Raw genomic sequence first — 22,504 nt, 5'->3', positions numbered from 1 at the left:
CGAAACGTATATAACGACCGAGAGAATGTGCTATTAGATGTTAATTAGCAATACAAATTGTGCCGCAATATAATAAAACAATTTTTTCCTCGATACTCGAAATTATTTCGGGAGGGAGGTGAACCCCTGTATACGTGCCTATTAAACGGTCTTGGTGTGTTGATAGCGTAAACATGTACGTAATATACGTGTTTATAATTGTGATTATACCATAATATCTACATGCGCCAACCAACCAATTTTTAATTAAGAGTGCTGTTTATTAAAATGTTAATTGAAATTATTAAATTGAAAAATTTGTTTTTCTATGCTACTACCGTAATCGTTCTACAAACGTTTTTACTTTTTAAGTTAAACATATTTTACACGGCATATCTGTCAATTTTGAGGAATATTTAAGGATAAACAACAATTTATTTATGTAGTTTTACTTAATTGATTTTTTTTTTGATCATCCAAAATATGTTTAGGCTCTCTTATGTCACTAATTAGCATCCTTTTCCCTTAAAGTGGATCTACAATTTCGGGCAATAAACATTCCAAATAAAATCTAAAATAAAAAGATTATAATAGAATACATATTTATTATACATTGTTGATAAATAATTAGATTATGATATATTTTATTACTTACATCTTCAATTTATTAAACATAGTACTTTCCCAAAATACATTATCAAAATGGATAATTAAATGATTTGTATATCTGTCCATTAGTTTCTATGAATTACAAAGCAACAAACATTTCGCCCCGTAACTCTCAGTTGTCCCATAATTTGGTAATAATAATTATGTTCTTTTTTGAGAAATATATTTTACCAAAATCATCTACTCTGCATTATTGTAACTGAATAACTAAATCGATATGTTTGTAATATTATATGAACGTAGACATACATTTTAAATGCAGTATGTTGAACATGCTATTATACATATATGATATATAAATACATATTACCATACCATTTTATTTTGAACCGCTTCAACTGCCCTTAATGAATCTTTTGCCGCGTATAGACACTTTATCTCCACAATTGCATTTTCATCAATTACTCTCTCTATAAATTAGAATAGGTTAATTTCTCACATGGATTATTATATACGTTTTCTATCAAACTATTGGCGTTTATTGTGAGCCTATAAACTATATTTCGCATATCAGTCATCATCCCCGTTCTCTCTGCTTCAGGTACCAAATTTGTTTCTCCGTTTTTTGAACCAGAGCAGGAGTACTTAGCACAATTACTATGTTGTCCCAATCTATGATATATGCTATTGGAAATATCTCTTCCAAGTGCTAAAACAATAACAAAAATTATAATAAACTACTGTAATAGAAAAATAAATAATTTATAGCAGTATAGGTATAAAATATATTTAATAAATGATGTTTAGAAATATAGGCTGACTGACTGTAAAAACTGTAAAATACATAAAATATTAGGAATATTGCGTAATAATAATATGGAATAAAATATGTAATGACGTGAACTAATATAAGATTAAGTAATTTGTTTATTCATAATATTATACCTAAAATATAAATTATATTATATTATTAAAAATAAAAATATTAACCTTCAATTTTGTTGTGAATAGGTACATTAGTTTTTATATGATAATCAATTGACTTGGTTATGTCCGAACGAAAACGTAAAATATTCGATGTTATACATTTTCGAATGACTATTGAATATTTGTTCTGTTTTGTAAGCGCGATCAACTTAGTACAATAATTCCTTAACCGATAATTCTTGCATTCTATTTTTTTAATTTGAAAATTACTGCCATATGGTAAAACTTCCTTCAACTTTTTGGTCACACTACTGTCACCATCACCTAGAAATAAACAATTTAATAGGTACCCTAATAATTGTTATTTTACAGTATACTATAAAAATAAATTTTAATAATATAATCTACCAATAAGCTTGTTATACTTCAGCCCATGCATGTTTATACTATTTGAAAAGCTTTTAAGAATATCATCTGCTTCCATACCTGTGGATGACTATTTCCAATTGAGAAAACATTTATGACTAGGTGGCTCTTCTTTTCTTGTCATAGCTCTCTGCCATACTGAATAATAACTATTATTTTCGTATACGCACGAATAAAATTTTTCTTGTGTTAAATCCTATAACTAGCATATATTATGTTAAAATGACATTCTGATTATTATTATAAACATTTCGTCCTACTTAAAATAACGTTTACTATCGTTTCTTGGAAATTGTCTACTTATAAATTTATAATAATTAAAAAATTCAAATTAAGTTAAAATAAAATTCTCACTGCTCCTGAAAATGCATTAAACTTCGTTTTATATCTTCGCTTGGACCATTGGCCTTCTGCGATTACCGTGCACATCGGAATTCCATCTTCATCTATATTACCACTTTCTATGGCCAGTTTCCGTTACTCATTTCCAGCTTTTAATATTTCGTCAATGGCCGTATCTTTAATAGCATCATTAACAATTGATAAATGTTTCAAGTATGCTGCAGTGGAAGATAAAAATGGAAGCTCAGCTGATGAAGAAAGTTCGCTCATAGTGTTCAACATTTCATAATCGTAAATTGTGTCATTTAGATTATAAGTAGAGCGTGGATTTTTATGCACTAAAAAGTATCAAAATATGTCATAAAATATACAGTCAAAATCGTAAAAATCGTAAAAATATGCAAGAAAATTTTAATTATTTATATGACAATTTTTTACAATATTAATATTAATATTAATATTGGCACTTATATTTAAATAGTGTAAAAAAGGTATTATACATTTTATTTATTATTAAAATGAAATCCGTGCTCTAGTAAATGCATTCGTTTTTGAGTTAGATTAAAAAAATAAAATCGATTCTATATATAGGTGCATATATATGCAGATAAATTATTATTCATCTATATATTAAGTTATTTATTTATTTAAATATCCCATTATAATTTAATTAGAATTAATATTTAAAATACTAAATTAAAATAATATAATGTTCTAAATATTCGCTGTTCTTACCAATTGCTATACTGCCGTTTACTAATGCTTAATTTAATGGCAAATAAGTTTTGTTAGAGTTTATACTTTCCAATTTATGATATATTTAATTTTGTACCACACATTTTACGATTATATTTAAATATTGAACTGTATCCTCTTCTAATTTCACTTATGAATTCCATATCTAAAAAAGAACAACCGAAACGATCGTGCCGACTAATTTGAATTTGTTTAAATAAATCTTGTATGTCGACAATTCTTCAGCCTTCGAGAGATCTATAATATGTTTATAAACAATTGTATAATAATATAACATATAATATTATTATTATTAATTTTCATGAAAATAATAATTACTTTGATTCAACAAATGTATCGTCTAAAATGTATTCCTCAGTGTATAAACTATGGTTTAAAATACTTGATTAATCGCATTCATTAATACCAAAATCATTTTTTTGTTCTGGGTTAATATTAGGAGTGAGGTACACGTTATTGATGGAGAAAAATCCCTAAATAGTTCATAAACCATAAGTGTTGAATCAAATTATTTTTTAAATTATTTAAATAAAAAAAGCATAAAAATTTACTCAGTATTATTTGTGTCATCAATAATTGCATTACGTTGAGGTAAAAAACTATTTTCCGCACTAGTTTATGTTAGGTTTCTAAATAATTTTATATTACAAGACATTTATATATTATATAGTTAAAAGCTCTTATATTTATATTCACTTATTCAAATAGGTAATAATATTATAATGAGCAATACTTACACTTTTGTAAATTTTTCATTCGTACCTAAGAGATTTTATACCTACTTTTCTTCTTTCCTCTAAAGATTTCTGCTTCTTTGAAACCATTTTAAATAATTAACAAAATTACAAATTTTAATGTCTATATATAATCACTAAATAGTATAAAATATATTCACTCAATGATAATTAGGTAAATTCTATAAGATGATAACAGACAACACGTTAGTCGTTACACTGATTAATGCAAAATAGATACTGTGGACTAATAACAAATAACTACCTATAGTGTGTGAGCTAAAATAATATACTTGTATACAAAAATAACTAATATGTTTTTGATAATTTGTCTTTATTTAGTAGAAATATAAAATTATAATAATGCCCACTACTTTAGTCTTCAGTGATGTCGATTTCCACATTTATTCATAGCTGCAGTATAGCTGTACGCATACAACTATTAGAGTACTAGTCTAATAACTAATAATACATACAAGTATATCATTGACTATTGTAAATATTAAAAAAAAATTACAACTGTTTACTGATGTTATTTAGTTACATTAGAATCTAGTGACTAGATGATGGCAAGTAGGTATATTACTTAGTTATACTTGCGTTTTTTAATTGTTTTTTTGTATGTATATCTATTTAGTGCGTAGGAAATTCACAGTAGCAAAAATGCTTTAACTTGATTGGTAGATGCTGATAGCTAATTAGATCTAGTTGGTACTTCGAAAGATCAAAATTGAAAATTTCCAGTATTTTAAAAATAATTGAGAAAAATAAAATAAATATTTTTATGAGCATCTGAAAATAAAATTTTTACAAAGTTGTATATTGACGCATAAAATAATTTATTAAAAGTACGAACACTACATTATAGATAAAATTCTCATTGATTAGGAAACTGTGAATGCTTGAACATTCCACTTTGAATGGTATCTGTCCCCGCGAAACGTGTTTTTACACTAGAAATATAGATGTGTGGCGTCCTCTTCGAGAATACCTAACTTATAAGTGTTTCTTCCTAGTTCCTATAACTGAATAATATATTAAATTTATTCCTTACGTATACTAATGGTTATTTAGGTACTTAACTCGAAGAAAATTGTATCATTGCATAATAATTTAAGTATTCAAAACGATAATCTAATGACAAATGTCAATGATAATTATCTAACTATAACGCAATAAATAATAATGACAATCATAATGTATGAGTATTAATTGAAGTTGAATACGATTACTCTTTTACAGTAATAGCAGCTATGGAAGATGGAAAAAAATACATCAAAAAATCGGCGCAAAATTTTTGGCGAGGCCGGTTACGATTGTGGTTAGTCGATACACGTTTAAACTACTCCTGTGTCGCCCGGTGTTGGCCGCGACGCACAATGGAGCAATGGTGTTATTAGAATAATGTATTAATTTTTGTGAACGGACTGTGAAAAACACTGCGCAAAGCACAGGTCTGCCTTACGGCTGAGCTGACGGCGACTACCACGAGCGTCCTCGCATTCTCTAAACTCAGGTTCAGTTGCTTATATACATAGCAAGACGATTCCCGCGATGACATGTGAGAGCGCAGGCTCATTTTTCTCTCGAACGTCATCGCACTCTGGCGGAAACGTATGTCGCCATTAACCAGTTCTCAATTGTGACTACAGTCCGTGTAGAGCGCACTGCTCTTATCAAATACTTATTAAACATATTATAGTAATATAAACACAAACCGCTAACTACTCGTGAATCGTGATAATCGATATTCGTCGTTTTTCGTGGAATTTATACAATGTTTTACCACTGAACATTATACATGATTTTGCCGATTGGCCATTATCAACAACAATCATTCACACATAACAATATATTATGTAAAATATATTTTTGTCGATAGATTTTAAAATTATCTAAAGATAATTATTGATTGATCGAACATTTTTTAATTGAACATTTTAGGAAAAAAAAATCAAAAATGTCAAAATAATTAAAATTTTAAATATTATCAATTCGTCTGCATAGAAAATGCCAATATAAAAATTTAGTGGAAATAAGGTAATAAGCCAATGATGTAAATCGTTTTTTTCAAATATTTTTACGTAAAATTTCAATTTTTCCACCCTTTCCCCACCCAAAACACTACATAAAAATGTGTCCAATGTCCATATGTAAACGGTTAATTTTAAAGGTAAATGTTATACGAGTAATAATTTTGGTAACTAATAAAATTTGTTAATTAATTATGTTCTATATTTATTAGTAATCATTATGAAGGATGAACTATTATCACTAGGAAAATATGGAATGTTCATGACTCACAATGTAGTTAAATTGTATCTACATATTCTAAATTGTGGTTATAAGACTGCTAATTTTTATTTCAAATGGTAGGCATTATTTTTATTTTATTTTTAATATGGAGCTACCTTAAATCAGTGTTTCAAGGGAAATAGTCATCGTTTGATTATGATATATTATAAATACGTATAATCTATACCAGCGATTTCCAAACTTCTTTTCCGCGGTGCCTTTTTTTGGACCCAATTTAGCCACGGTGCCCTGCTGTGAATAACACGAAAGACAGAACAAAAAAAAATACTCATTGATAACCAATTTTACGTAGACCACGGTGACTTAGAAAGTGCTCGCAGGTGCACAGTTTAGGAACCGCTGATCTATACGAATGTTATGCGTATATATAGATACGTTACGCATAATATAATATTCGGATATTTGTTTACATATAAAATATAGGTATCAACCATTGGGTCAGTCACTATTTGATGTAAATAAAGTAACAGTCTTCTATAATTCAGCCGTATAAACCATTATGACTTGTCAATTAATTTTTTCTCTTTTTATTTTTATACTTTTACCTGTACCTACTTCTTCATTAATCGCTATGTCTAATTTCTCTTACTTAGTTTTTGATATTCAATAAAAAATATTATTCAACTTTACTATTATAATTCTCTTGACTTATTTTAGATTCTGAACGGAGTGATGAATGTATTGATTTTATAATGATGTGTGTTTTTTATTTATTTATTTTGTGTCTGTCGTCATGTTTTGGAGTAGTAATAATGCTTTAATTTTTGACTTCAGCCCTTCTTTGAAAAGAAAAATTCATCTAGTTGGTACTTTGGGGGGTCAAAAGTAAAAAATTTCCAGTAATTTTCAAAAGCATCGGGAAAAACCCTGAACTTAAAACTATTTATAAGCCATTGAAATTTCCGATTTTTGTAAATTGTTTTTCTTGAAATGCCGATAAAAAAAATTTAGCTTTCCAAAAAAATTTTAAAATTTAATACAAGGTTTATTATAAGTTGTACTTGTCGTAGTAAAAAAAATCAAAAATCGTTATTCACAATTTTTGTTTATAAGCATTAAAAGTTTAAATATTTACAAATGAATAACTATAAGTCACGGTTAAATGAAAAATAATAATTTTAACGTTAAAATTTATAAAAAAAAATAGCCCTACTATTTTATGACATTTTAAATATAGGTTGCCATTTAAAAATCAAAAGTTGATAATGATTTCACTATTTAATATAAGGCTGAAAAAAATAAAAATGGTATTTTATGGTTTTAGAAAAGCACAAAACTAAAAATTTTGAAAAAAAATAGAAAAAAGTTAACACATTTTGATATAATAAGTGTTTAATAATAAAAGAATCACCCTGTATATGTAATATGCAACTGACACGCAGTAGTGATATTTTAGACATTTTAGGCATTAGGCCCCGCAACTTTACTCTGCCCCAAGCCCCGCAAATCATCGGGACGGCCCTGGCCGCCTCATCCCCGAATTTTGCTGTCCTAGGCAGTTGCCTATAATGCCTAATGCGAAATCTACCTCTGCCAATACTAAATTCTTCAATCATAAAATGTAGGCCGTAGGGATAATTTCTCAGCACAACAAAGCTTATCGTTCGGCCTAAAAGTATTTTCCAAGTTAACAAGAATAAAAAATAAATATAGAACAAGACAAACTTAAGAAAAATTAACATCATTAATGATATTGTATTTAGAAAATGATATTTTGCAATTGATTGATTTTAATGAAACTATACAACAATTTCCAAAAGAAAAAGCAAGGAAAAAATGTAAGTTATAATTTTTTAGTAACAAATACAGCGTTTTTTATATGTATAATATGTGAAAGTATAATAAATTATTACATAATTATTAATTTATGTAGCCTTATATATTTTTTTTTTGTATAGTACGAAATTATACGATAATATACTGTCTTTAAAATGTAGTGATACAATTTTTTTGAAGTTAAAGTTTTAAGGAGGCCCACTAAGTTTATGGTGTCTTGAGGACCTAATCGATCCTTAATTCGGGCTTAGTATCCGTTCACGTCAAACGCATGTAAAAAAAAAAAAAATAAACATGAAAATACAAATATATGAAAGTATCTTAATTCTAAAATAAAATATTACAGAAATTTAGTTTAAAGTAAGTATAGTGTTGTTTGTTTTATTATTAAGTGTCTAGATACCTAATTTTTGTGTTTGCTTCAATAAATATTGTTTTGAAAATAAAAACTGCTTTAACATAGCATATATATATATTTATAAATATAACTTTCATATTATATTGCAAACTGTTATAATAAAATAAAAGAATTTCATTGAAATTGTATTTTATTATTGATTTAAGCCTTTTTGATGTACATAAATCTGACTTAAATTCTTAATTTTTATTATTACCTTCTAAACTGTAATGATTTACTACATTTCTTGGTCTAGTGCTAGCCTAAATTCGTATTGCTTTTTAAAAACAAAATAATGTTTTTTACAAATACATATGATAATTCCATTGTTTTAAATATTTTAGCATAAATTTAGTTGGACTTTTATTTAAATACGCTTATACTTAATCAACAGTTAGTAATTTTTATTAGTATAAAAATAGTAATAGATGATGGATTATCTAGTCCTTGTATACTTGTATATTAATGTTTACCAGATAATAAGATAATTAGATAAATTAACTAGATATAATTTGGCAATCTGCATTAACTTGATTTAAACAATCATTTTTTTTTTTTTGAATTTCCAGAATCAATTAATTTTATGTACATTATTTAATTAGATTTCAATGTAACATTCTATATTTTCAAGTTATTATAATGAAAATAGATACCAAACTATCTAATAAAAGGTTAGGTAAAACCTTAAAATTGTAAAACTTATTTATTATTTATGTTTACCAATTCACTGCCATGCTTCTCTTCAATAGAATTAAGTAATTTTATGACTTATTGATTGAGTGTTCAGTGTAATTGAACTTATAATTATTTTAATTGTTATATTGTTGTTTCAGATTTTTAAAAATATATAAGTTATTGCTATTAAATAATGATATGACAACAACAAATTACCAAACCTGAATAGTAATCAGTAGTGGGTATAAATGGTGGTTCATACATATAATAATAATCATATGATTTATTCATCATAAAAAAATTGTTATCTTTACTAACACTAAAATATTATATGAGTTCAGAACTATATTTAAAAATATATATATGAATAACTCTGATAGAAATATACAAATAACTATATTTAATATGATTGATAGGTCAGTATAAAATTGAGTAGTTGTTCGGAATATTAAGTAAACAATTAACTAATAAATATATAAAATAAAATCAATAACACAGCAAAGTAGTAAAAATACAAGTATGATTAGTCACATAATATTATAATTTAAAATATGGGAGGTAACTAAGACAGGATTATTATTTATAATTGTAATCTTCTGTTTTCTCTTTAGCCCAATAGCCTTAACTAATTAATAGTTTCAACTGTTGATGCTAAATCTTAGATAGAATAAAAACTCTACATTGTCAATATCAATGTAAGTATGGTACTTTATAAGACACAAATTTGGTCAATGAAGGAATAAATAAATACATTTTGAATCTAATATAAATACAAGCCAAGGTTTCAAATGTAGCGGAGACCAATTCAGACCAAATTGTATTCAATAAATCAAACTCAATGATGTTATAGTTGAATAAACAAGTTTATATAATAACAAATATATTTAAAAAAAAATATATCCAAGTAAAATTTAATATGTTATTTGTGCACATAGTACAACAATATACTATGTTTGTAATGAATTATATTTTACATATTCTGATATTATGATTTATGTTAATAACAATTATACATATTGGAATGATAATAAAACATGTACTGCAATATATCTGTGCAGTTCTAGATGCTGGTTCACCTGGTAGATGGCTAATTAATCCGGTGGATGGAGTGTTATGGTCCAAGAGCTAGCACCACGCTAAGAACCTGCTCACAGAGCTTCCACCAAACGAAATTATTATTAACAATTCATGATATATTTAGAATGATGGTTTCTGATAGAATGATAGCAGCGATAAATTCAAGCTGCCACATCAACATCAGCAGGTCACAAAGCACTATATCTCCCTATGCATAATACACAAATACATTTTTCTATTTATAAAATTAAAGGAAAATCATACACACACACCTGGACACTATTGAGCCAGCATGACTAATGATTCATCATGACTTTTTTGGTATTTCTGATGCTGCTGGTGATATTGTAATCACTGTAGCATCTTCCCCAGGTTGTTCTTCCTCTTTATTATCATCGTTGGAATTTGTGAAATGCTTATTTGGTTGATCTTCCTCATTATTGTCGTTTATTTCCTCTTTTACATCATTATTTTTATCATTTTCTTCTTCCAATTCCAGTTCATTTTCCACACCAATTACTACAGCTTGAGGCTCTAAGAGTGATCGCCGATTATTGTGCTCGCGACCTATTCGATGAGAGAGTGCTCGTAAGCGTTCCTGTAGTATTAATAATGTAAACAAACAAAAATACATAAATAAATAATTTTGTCTGGAAGTATACAACTTAACTGTAAGTTTAATGCACTAAGTGTTCTACATAATTACAGATATTATTTATATATATACTGTAATAACTAAAAGGTATTAGAATAGGCAAAAAAAAAAAATTAAATAACAGTAATAAATAATATAAATTATAATACATATTTTATGCCTTTTACGAGATAGCCATTTTCATAATAAAATTAATAAATCTATGTCATTTAACTTAAAAATAATACAAAATAGTGGTCAAATCTGGCATATGAACATAGTTTCATTATATGACAGGCATCTGGTATACAAGATGACTCTGTAGAGAAGAAAGATGGTATTGCTTGACCACCACTAAACATCAATTTTACTGATAATTCAAGTGAAATACATATACCTAAGAAAAAACTGTAATAAGCAGTATATGTGCTAGATTCAGCTTCCTTAAAAGGTAATACAATTTAAAGTACATTCTCAAAATGTGTTATACATCAGTGCTTTTCAAACTTTTTTGTCATGGGCTCTCTAAATTTAATGTGAAACTTTCAAGGCCCCCTTAATCAAAATCATTAATTATTCAACGGCTTACTAGGATTAGGTTAAGTATATACTATTTACAGCCTACCACTACTAGTCATATAGCCATGGTCCCTAGTTTAGGAAGCACTGTTTTATGTAACATGACTATAAGTTCCGCTTTGAGCTTTGTGTCCTGCTGTCCCCAAAGAAGTCTCACTTTGAAAAAAAGTCACAACCTGAAAACATTATGTTAGTAGATATATCGTATTACATATACTGTACATTGATATACATATACATTTTATACTGTAAACAGTATAAACCTTCATAATCATAGGCAATAGTCTATAATCCATAGATAAAATTTTGAAAATAGGGGCTGGTGAAACTCAATTCTGGTGTGTAGAAACCGCCTTCAAGGTAGTTGAGTGAATCGGTAGGGAATGGTGATCGGGTGTCTAGAAATTGGTCACTAAAAATATAATAAAATCAATTACTGTATTTGCGAGTTAACAGTTTTTTTAGAACTTATCAGTTATTATTTATCATTCGGTGTAAAATTTTGAAAATTGAGTGTCTAGCTATCAGTCATCAATCGGTGTAATACCATATCCCGTTTCATGCCCAGTTTATTTTTGATATGATTTATATATAAAATTTATTATTTTATATGATTTAACAATTTAAATTTGAGACAGTAAAACAATTTGCGACGACGCCGATCATATGCATCGGTCACACGCACACTACTGAACTGAACTAACTATATATTAAAAATAATAATAATAATAATAATAGTGGGGAATGCAGGCTGGAATATTACTACATTACTAAATCAATGGTACCTAATATATTTAATTTTAAAATATGAACATGAAATCTGAGGGCCCAAACTAACCAGAGGCCTAGTCCGTGATCGCGGACCTGTGGTCCGGGCCAGTCCAACCCTGGTTATTTTGGATTTGCCGATACAAAAAATATAAAAAAACTATCCAAATAATTTAAACTAAAATAATATTTGTCTGTGTTTATGTTTTATCATTTTTATAAAAAAAATTAATGTTTTTTTTCTAATAAAACACATTGTATTTTACTATATCTCTAGTGTTATTATTTTACACAAATAATATTTTGGTTTATCTTATTAAAATTTACAAGTGTACCGCTTTGAGTAAAAAAAATTATGGTCACATTAGTTATACATAGTTCCCACATCACTAAGACAATAATAGTATAGTTACAGTATATGGTAAACTAGAAATATTAGATATAAAACTACTAGCAGCAGCAATAATACCTGTGTAGACTCGAGTATATTTCCCACAACGGCTATCTTGGCACGTGCATCACACAATCTACGAGCATACCCATCTAGTAGGACACATGTGTCAGTAGTGGTCTTTGTTGTAGCAGTCACTGTAGATGAAATGGTCTTGTCAGCAGAGATTGGCAACTGTGATGATGATATCGATGTTGTAGCAAACAAGTAGTCTTGCTGTGCTAACGACAGGCGCTTGAGCTCTGTAGCTAACGAGTCAAGCTGTAGTTTCAAATCAAGTTGGCTCAGTCTAACATTAACATAAATAGTAGAAACAGTAATGAATTGTACTATAAAAATTATTAAGTCAAGATTAGTATTTACAGTAGTCTATTCTTGTTAGTTATACATTAGTGTAGAATAAAAACATCATCATCATATATTTTACCTAGTGCACTGGACAGATGCATCCAATCGATCAACACATGGTCTGAGCAAACTGGCAACCAGGCCATCAGCCAGAGTGTCACGAGTTGCCTCTGACGCGGCGGCGGCAGCGGCTGCTGCTCCGTCCAGATCCTCGTCATCTGGCGAGTAGTCCGTTGTGACTGTCTCCGATCGGTTCAATGGCAAGTCCAGAACAGTGGTACCGATGGAACCGGCAGTGGATATTTCGTTATCCATGGACTGCACAGATTCGGGTTGGATCAGGTATGACTATTAAGTTAACAGGGTCGAAACGTGTACTCCAAACGTGTTAAATTACGTATTTAAATAATCAATTACATGATAATTTATGCTTATACTTACGGGATATAATACAGATATTAGAGCTAAGCTAAACTCGTATTGCGAACGTTTACACAAGGCGTGGCAATAAGTAGTAAAACGAAGTTATAGTTAATATTAAACACAGTAATTATATTAGTGTATCGCCGAACGTGTGTACACGACCAGCGTTTCTGTCAAATCGTCTGATTACTATGATATTGTGATAAATGATAACAGTTCACAATAATGAAGTTATTATCAGCGGGGCTTTGACCCTATAACATAGAGTAATAATATATTAATATTACTCTATGACGACGATCACGATGATATGTCATAGGTATAGCCGGTATAGGTAGTAGATACAACTACTATAATCTAATAAGTAGGGCTAGGGATTTATATTATGTAATAAAAAAACCAAAACTATGTAAATATATATGTAATAAAATGGCCAAAATATGTAATAAGAAAAATTTTAAATTATATTAATGATTAAAATTAAAATTAAATTCTAAATAATTTTTGAATAATATACAATTAATGTTTTTAATTTCTAATCAATTTAATTTAAAAAATATAAAATATAAAGATATTTTCACAACCACGAGAACACAAATACTGACACATGATGACACTGTTTGAAAATTCGTAAATATATTTTGTCTAATAATTAACATATTTAGTCCGTCAGTCCGTGAATAATTATAGTCAAAAGTCAAGACCGTGATAATTCTTTATCAAGGTCTTAACAAGAATCCAAAAATACCATTGAGAAGTTAAATTCAAATAATTATAATATTTTTTTATTGAATATAACTGTCATACAAACATATCGTAGAAAAAACTATTTTTTTATAAAATAAATTTCAAAAGTTATGGAATAGGAAAACGGGATTAATAGGGGACTTGTAAATACTAGATAAAATGCGTCCTGTATAATTTTTTTCGGAACAATGCAAAACAAAGTTGAAATACGGAAAGTCGGACGTATATTATCGTCACCGTAGTACCCCGTAGGGTAATATATTTAGCGACACAATTTATTAAATTATATATTAAACATATTTTGCATTACCTACTTAACAAAGTATAAATACTTCCAAAACTATTTTAACTTTAAAATACGAAAAAAATAACCTGCATTATTTAACAACTTTTAATTTTTAATTAATCAAAAACTACCCATAAAATAAGTTTATTTGTATGCATATAGATATATAATGTATACATTGGTATTGTATTTATATATTTGATTTATAAATAAAAAAAAAATGCTTGATTTAATGAGTAGCTTAGCTTGTGTAGGTAAAAATAAATATAACAGAAACAAAATACAAAAATATTGAATGTGATAAAGTTTGATAAATGGTAATATATATAAATATTGATCTATACTGGTAATAACATTATATATTGCAATGAAAAATAAATATATATATATAAATATTAATAAAATGTAGGCACTGTGATGAATGGTTAATCTTACCACTTGGTGCAGTAATTAGTCTAATGTCAATAAATTTGGTATATGTATAAATAATTTAAACATGGATATAATTCAGGTTCGCTCATTCACCTTGTACTGTGTCTAGTACTTGCATATCATAGTTTTAATCAATCATCAGCAAGATTTGAAATTTATAGAATTAAAAATTTTTAAATATTACGCATTTTTTATGCCTCTATAAACAAAAGAATATACTCTAAAAATGTAAAAATATAAACAGATAACTTAATTTCATAATTTTATTTTAAAATTTATAAATGTTAATAAAATAATTTTTTTTATTTTTTATTCTTAGCAGAATATTTTTGGAATATTTCGATACATACTAATTAAAATTCGGACAAGTAGTTTTTAAGTTATAAGTATTTAGTTTTAGTAAGCGAAATATAACATTTTTTAGGATTTCATTATTCTGCTCATACAAATTTTAAATACTTATAATACCTATAATTCATAAACTACTTTTCCAAATTTTGATTATTATATATCGAAACATTCCATAAATTATTTTCTTTAAAACAAGAAACTAATATATTATCATTCAAAAAGTAAAAAGTATAATTTGTTAAATGAACCTGATAATGGAACATTACATTTAATAACTTACACAGTTATTATAACATTGTGTTTAGATTAATGAATGAAATACAATGAATTACACAAACAGAACTTTAAGCTAAAAAAAATAAACTAATTAACAGTAGGAATTAAGATTTGAAAGAGGGCTTAATAAAGTTATATCAACGATTTACAATCACACAACTTAACCTACTTCTTCGCCCCTAAGAAATGTAGTTAAATGGAAACCAGGAGAAACATCCTCAGAAATGATTTAATGTAGTCTATTAGCTAATGCTTACCTTCTGGTATTAAGGAAATAAAATAATATTTATAGCTCAGTAAATTTTCATATAATATTAGCAATTCAAAATAATTAAAAAATATCTTAATTTTATAACTACATTTTTTCTACTCCACTTAAATTTGAAATATTTGTTCATATTTTAAGTATTAATTTTTGTACAAAATTATTATATTAAAATACAAAAACTATTTCATCAAAAATCAAAAAAAAATATGCATATTGATAAATAAATCTGACCCAATTAAAAACCACGATTAAAAATACAATTGGGATAGAAATTATACAATATTATATTTAAGGTTTATCTCATATAAGAAGTTAAACTTTAATTTCCAATGTCAAACCTGAAATATTGAAATGTATACTAACGAATTAACGAGAGCAAAAATTAACAACAATATGTAATTTTAATCATTAAAATATTAATAGAAACAAAACTATGACTATCAAAAACTATTTAACACGGGTAAAAAAAATTAGAGATGTAAAAAGTTAGAAAGATTGTAATAAATTATTAAACAATATTAATATTTCAATTCCAAATAAAGGCTTAGTAGATACACAGAGGAATTAATCTACATACATTACATTTTTATTGATTGATCTATTTAATACATGTATTCCATAATAAAATCTTACTCTCTTATGAACAAGTATTTAAAATGAACTTGAATTTTTATTACAATAGTCAGTGATATGAGTGCTTTTTAAATAGATATAAGGAGTTGAAATTTTTATCAAATTAATTAATCAAATAATCACCATTTTTTCAAAGTAATTTATTAATATACATAATATATTATTATAGATAGTTGTTCACTTAAAAAACAAACGTACTAAGTACTTAAAGGTTATTGTAATTTGAAATATATCTTAAAACAGTGAAATGCAGTAAAAAATATTTTAATTACTTAACAAAGTATAAAATATACCACAAAAATATTTCAACTTTCAAGATGAAAAAAAAAAATAATACCTATTGGTATTTGACAAAATTATAATTCGTACTAACTAAAATACATTTAATTTTCATTGGAAATAAAATGTAGCTACCCCACTTGGATTTTCAAATAATTTCTCGAAAACTAAATGTTTATATTTTTAATATAAAATAAATAATTAAAAATGTTTAGAGTATAAATGAATATAAAATAAGTAATTAAAAATGTTTAGAGTATAAATGAATATAAATAATAATAATATGTTCATTAATCAATTGGATTCAAAGTTTAACACAGTATTTAATAAATAATAAAATTGATAAAAACTACAAAATAAGTGAGATTAAAAAATATAAAACACAAATAAGTTAAAAAGTTTAATGAATGATGTGTTTTATTGTGTTTTTGCACTTTATTTTACAATATTGTATAAAATAATATTTACTTATGCAAGTATTAAATAAACTCTGAATTAAAATAATTTAATTGAACTGACTTGTATAATACATGGTATTACAGAAATAACTTGAATGGGACATAGTAAGTGCCCATAATGAAATAAAATTATAATAATATGCCAAATAAAATAAAAGAAACATAAATATAAAGGAATGTTAATAAAATCAATAACTATGTTAGTAGTCTGTCTGACATAAATTGGAATAAAAAAATCAATTAAAATCAATAGGCCTATAAATTCGGTATACAGCCAAGCGTTCACCAGGAACGTTTCGGGACAAGATACGGGTGCATATCAAAGGTCTGCTAGCAGGGGTGCTTCCAAAAGTTGTCAACTCTATATTATTTAAGTCATCATAGTAAATATTTTGATCAGCTCGGTCACGCCGGGCTTGCATCTCATCTCGCACCAGCGCATTATAATTGTAATCAATCATCAGTGCATAAAATACTCCAAACTCTGAAAGAAGATCAGCTGCCTGATGCAGGGCTCTACATTAAATAAATAAAAAAGGTTAGATATTGATAAGTTATTAAGAACATTATAATAGTTATACTAACCTTTTAAGCACATCTACACCATCTGGACCACCACCCAGCCAAGCAGCATCTGCCATTATTGCTAGTTGTCGATCATGAGCTACCTGATCTTTAGTATCAATTTTTGCTATTCTAGGAGTTGGTGCTTGTTCACCCTCTGGGCCTCGAACATAGGGCGGATTAAATAAAAGTATATCAATAGGACCATACACTTCTTTGTTGGAGTCATTATTGGCATTTGTTTTTTCAGGTTGTCGCATCCATGTGAGTAGATCACCGCGTATTGCATCCACCTGGATATAAAAATATAGGTGAGTCACAATAAAAAATACTTATAGTTATATAACTATACACTCACTTCAACATCATTATGTTTGCATGTCATAACGGTTTTGCGACAAGCAATTGGGTTCATGTCTACAGCTATACAGTGAGACCCAACAGCAATTGATGAAAGAGTATTATTTAAAGCCATTGATATAGCGGCAGTAAGGATGCCAAAACCACTACCCAATTCAACGACCAGCAGTGGCCCACACTTGGTAGTCGAACCAACAACTGTGTTATTTTTTGACAATCGGGTATTTATCACTTGCTCCAGATCTAGTTCCAAAACATCCAACATCAGAAAGGTATCTTCAGCTGGTTCATACACTGAAGGGGCGGTAGTAAATTCCTCATTGTTTTCATCCAAAGAGACATTTTCCAAAATAGAATAGACCTAAATGAACAAATCATGCAAGTAAGGTTTAATCATCGAGAACCAGAACTTGTGTTAGATGTTGGTTGAGGACGGGCACATTATAATACTTACGGGCGTGTTGATAATCATGTTTGATTTTATAGTAGTCCTCGTTCTACTTTCTGCCACTAGATATAAAACAAACACATAATTAAAATTAAAATGGACGGGACACTGGCTATGTAGGTGAACACAATTAAGAATTTTAATTAGTTGAATACCTGGTGCACTAGACGGAAAGACGAAGGAGACGGATGTAAGGGTCTGGATTATGCGGCAGCTGCTGTGCGATCGGACAACAGCTCTTCTTCAATCAGTATTGCTTCAGCCACGATTTCCGCTAACGCTTCGGCGGCAGCTGCTGCTGTGGCGGCTGCGGTTACCGCTATCGAGGCCGATATATTGGCCGCTTTCGACGCGTCCGCGGCTTCAGCTAATGTGGCGGCGTTGGCTGCTACAGTGGCAGCGGCTGCTGCTTCTCTGGCCGCGGTTGCTGCGAATGTGGACGCTTCTGCAGCTGCAAATGCGGCGAACGATATGTCTTCCATTTATATCACCGGCCGGACAGGACCGGAAATGCGCTCATGTAATACTGGTGTTTGTCCGACCGGATTATGCAGTTCAAGTGTTAATATTGTAACGCGATCAACGACAAAAATAAATAATAGCCGGTTACGGTACTCAAATAGGATATTTTACGTAGCGTTTGGCAGCACAGCGGATTGTATCGTACCGATGGACGCGAAAAACATGAAATGTAAATGATGTAGTTGTCGACACTTATTCTTGTCCGTTAAAATGGCCGACCGATGGAAATACCGAACGGACTGACGAGTCTTGATTCGCCCAATTATTTAAAAACTCGTATTCCGCCGCCGACGGTCGGTAGATGAAATAAACACTGTGCTCACGGCTTCTCGTGTGATCTGTGGAGGGGCGCACGTGATAGGGAAATAGTTATTATTATTATTATTTGATGCGCAATAGGCTTGGAGGCTTGTGTCGGCACGTTAGTTGTTGAAGTGCGCTTGCGTGCGTGTTCGTAAACCAATAAACCACGTTTTTATCGATACACCGCACTGTTGTTTGAAACGGAACGTATCGGTCGTAGCATTGTACATATTCTCCTGATTACATCTATAACCCGCACTTGTAGTTCGACTAGTTCGTAGATAACGAATAACGATATTAACATCTGTAATATTTTACGGTTGTATATTTTGTGTTTATTCATTTCGTGTAACAAATTTGAAAAAACTTTTGCTGTAAATCAAACAAAATGATCATTCCGATCCGGTGCTTTACGTGTGGAAAAGTTATAGCAAACAAATGGGAGAGTTATCTGGGCTTACTACAAGCCGAATACACAGAAGGGTGAGTGTATAATATGTATTATTTTATACTAAAATGCCTAATGTTTTGTATGAATATTGGTTGGATAGTTAGATTTGTAATGAATGTGTGTTAGTTTAGGAAAGAGCTAACTTCACGTTGGAGCCCCGACATCAATATTAATTTTTTGTTTAATAAGCACTTACTGAATATGAAAATATAATAACTCATAGAATATAGGTATACAATTTTAATTCTTTCTTGTATATAAGTGAATGTATTATATTATTTAACTGGTCTTGTTCATCTCATATTTGTAATAATCTTTTGATACTAAACAAATTTTGAAGATCTTGGGACCTGCGTTTATTTATTTTAAGGAAAGCATTAACACATTAACATTGATAACTGCTGAAAATTTAATAAATCAATTATGAGATAATGAAGTGATGTCATACATCCTGGCTTATTTGGAACTATGCCGGTCTTGCTATAGTGCCCTTTGTCCAGAAAAGTGTTTCGGTACAGTGAATTTTTTTTTGAATCAAACTTTAATAATTTATGTTAACATTTTGTCTTATAGTAGATAATATTATTTTAATAATCGATAAAATAATCAAGTCGATTATTTGATTGACTGATAAAATCTATTTCAAAAGTATTTTCCCAGCTTGATGATGACAATTAATGATGAGTTCATTGTTTACATGTTTCCGTCAACCATTATTATGCTTATGTTATTCTTTTTTTGATAATTTATACATTATTTATAATGCATATTATGCAGGAGTGGATTGTTGATATTTTACGGTCTAGAAAATTTAAGTAGTCTATAATAGTTTTTTTCTTATCTTTTTTTTTTTTTATGTTTTTCAGTGCTTATGTTAATGTTTACCAATAATCATTCTATAGTTATTCTAGCCTTCGATCATTAAGTAATAAATGCAATAGGTACAAATTTGTCTATCAGTCATAAATTAATTTAACACTTAAAATATCATAGTTTAAAAAAGCAATGCAATGCATAATGTTTAACAATTTAATTCTATGATTAATATTTATTTCAAAACATCCAGCACTTAATATCTTAACTCCTTGTAAAGTAACTTACTTTTAATAATATTAAAAAAAGGTCTGTCATTAAATATTAATAAATTGGTCTATTTGGTGGGCATTGGGTAAGTTTTTTATTTCCCGATTATCTTTCTTTTCTTATATAGATATATAGATATTATACATCCTTTATACATTATTTTATGCGTTTACATACTCAAGTAACCATTAATTAAACACGTGAAGATTTGCAATAATTTCAAACATTCAAAAATTGTGTAATTATGCTTTTTTTTTGTAATATGAACAATTTAAAATTTGTTTAATTATGAGTATACTTTATTTTGATTATAGTTATTAATGTATTTTGATTTACCTATAAATTTTATTTTTATTTTTTCAGTGATGCTTTGGATGCACTTGGACTTAAGCGATATTGTTGTAGACGTATGTTACTTGGTCATGTTGATTTAATTGAAAAACTTCTCAATTATGCGCCGCTTGAAAAATGATTTCCAAAAACAATTTTATACTAATTATAATTTTTTTTAAATAAATTAATCTTGATCAAGAAAATGTAATTTATTGTGTATTATTTATTCATGTATATTAATGAACAGTCTTTAATTAATAAAATTTAAACTATGAACATAATATTACCAGCAAATGAAATTTTTTTTAAACTTCTTACAACATTATGGCACAACTAGAAAAATCAGTCCCAGAGAATTGATGTGAATTATCTATATAATTTAACTAAAATAAATTTAATTGATTGATATAAGCAGTTAATTAATGGAAATACTTAAAGCAAATTCTTGTATTCAAATTTGTTTTTACTAACTATAGAGCTGTGGTTTTCAATTTTTTTTTGGATCGCATTCCTCCATTTTTATTTTTTTGTAATGCAACCTCTTTAAAAAAAAAGTTGTTTTATTTAACAAAAATTTAATTTAATTACTGATAAAATATTTATATATTTATTTATATGGTACACAATTTTAATTAATTTACACATAAAAATGTAATTAATTTATAATACAACATTATTTTAAAACGTATTATTAAGCATTCATAATACATTTAAATATAAGAAAAATATATAAATACAATTTAACTTGTTATTCACATGTTAATGGGATACTTGAGCTTGAACTTTTAATATTATTGATTCCATAATATTAGTTTTTATAATAGAGACTGCTACTCTTAAGTCTTAAGTCGGATTCTACATTTAATTTTGTCCAATATTTGTTATATGATTATAGATGTAGCATAAAATAAAAATTATTACTTTATTTTATTTTTAAATAATTTGGAAAAATCATATCGCCTATTATTTTTGGTGACCCCCAGGTTGAAAACCACTGCTTAGAGTATATAGCCAAAACTATAATAGGTAGTGATTTGAATCTTGACAGTACCTTTGTTTCATAATGTAAGTGCGTATCAATAAAGGATTTAGATGAATTCTCATTTTTATGGAGGAACTCGCCATGGGTTTGCAGTTTGATGATTTTTGGCTCATATCAAGCGATTAATATTGTGTTTAAAGAGGGTTACCATTAGCTATGATAGATACATTTTAGATCTGCATTTTACATTTGGTCAAAACCATCCATTTCATGTCATATTTGTACAACTATTATTGCTTGGATTTGTTAGATTACAGATCTGTTGTTTTTTTATACGTAATTTTATGAACATCTTGGTTAACGATTTTAATCTCGACATAAACTTGCCGCCATGGACAGGTAAATGTCTGACTTTCTTCTACTGCTACAATTACAAATTAATATTTTTAATTTATTACTAAATCATATGCATTTCATTATTTGAATATAAATTATAAGATACTCTATTTTA

General features: G+C 28.0%; 5 protein-coding genes across 6 annotated transcripts; 1 reads left to right on the top strand and 4 right to left on the bottom strand.

The window, feature by feature from the left end:
• Nucleotides 1-484: 484 nt before the first annotated feature.
• On the bottom strand, nt 485-1,954 carry LOC113558010. The gene is made up of 4 exons (XM_026963540.1): nt 1,924-1,954; nt 1,579-1,839; nt 1,104-1,297; nt 485-550 (listed from the first exon to the last, which is right to left on the bottom strand). Exons 1-4 carry the CDS (start codon nt 1,952-1,954, stop codon nt 485-487), a joined length of 552 nt encoding a protein of 183 aa, XP_026819341.1.
• A 7,404-nt stretch (nt 1,955-9,358) lies between these two features.
• Nucleotides 9,359-13,415, bottom strand: LOC113556598. Of its 2 annotated transcripts, none has more exons than XM_026961644.1 (5): nt 13,236-13,415; nt 12,874-13,112; nt 12,465-12,735; nt 10,287-10,612; nt 9,359-10,222 (listed from the first exon to the last, which is right to left on the bottom strand). In XM_026961644.1, the coding sequence occupies exons 2-4, from the start codon at nt 13,107-13,109 to the stop codon at nt 10,322-10,324; spliced, it is 798 nt and encodes a 265-aa protein (XP_026817445.1). In that variant the 5' UTR covers nt 13,110-13,112; nt 13,236-13,415; the 3' UTR covers nt 9,359-10,222; nt 10,287-10,321. The 2 variants fall into 2 exon arrangements, with proteins under 2 accessions (XP_026817445.1, XP_026817444.1); XM_026961643.1 differs by having other exon boundaries at nt 9,360-10,222; nt 12,874-13,142; nt 13,236-13,414.
• Nucleotides 13,416-16,901: 3,486 nt separating this feature from the next.
• On the bottom strand, nt 16,902-18,814 carry LOC113556035 (methyltransferase N6AMT1). The gene is made up of 5 exons (XM_026960735.1): nt 18,475-18,814; nt 18,326-18,381; nt 17,870-18,232; nt 17,533-17,804; nt 16,902-17,463 (listed from the first exon to the last, which is right to left on the bottom strand). The coding sequence occupies exons 2-5, from the start codon at nt 18,341-18,343 to the stop codon at nt 17,184-17,186; spliced, it is 933 nt and encodes a 310-aa protein (XP_026816536.1). The 5' UTR covers nt 18,344-18,381; nt 18,475-18,814; the 3' UTR covers nt 16,902-17,183.
• LOC113558009 (antifreeze protein Maxi-like) lies at nt 18,523-18,801 on the bottom strand. The gene has a single exon (XM_026963539.1). The coding sequence runs from the start codon at nt 18,799-18,801 to the stop codon at nt 18,523-18,525; it is 279 nt and encodes a 92-aa protein (XP_026819340.1).
• Nucleotides 18,815-19,336: 522 nt separating the features above from the next.
• On the top strand, nt 19,337-21,219 carry LOC113556036 (DNA-directed RNA polymerases I, II, and III subunit RPABC5). Its single transcript, XM_026960737.1, has 2 exons — nt 19,337-19,627; nt 21,042-21,219. Exons 1-2 carry the CDS (start codon nt 19,533-19,535, stop codon nt 21,148-21,150), a joined length of 204 nt encoding a protein of 67 aa, XP_026816538.1. The 5' UTR covers nt 19,337-19,532; the 3' UTR covers nt 21,151-21,219.
• Nucleotides 21,220-22,504: the final 1,285 nt, after the last annotated feature.

The sequence above is a fragment of the Rhopalosiphum maidis genome, chromosome 3 (genome assembly GCF_003676215.2).
Source record: "Rhopalosiphum maidis isolate BTI-1 chromosome 3, ASM367621v3, whole genome shotgun sequence".
NCBI lineage: Eukaryota > Metazoa > Arthropoda > Insecta > Hemiptera > Aphididae > Rhopalosiphum > Rhopalosiphum maidis.
The sequence above is the reverse complement of the archived record's forward strand: the minus strand, read 5'-3'. Positions and strand labels throughout refer to the sequence as shown.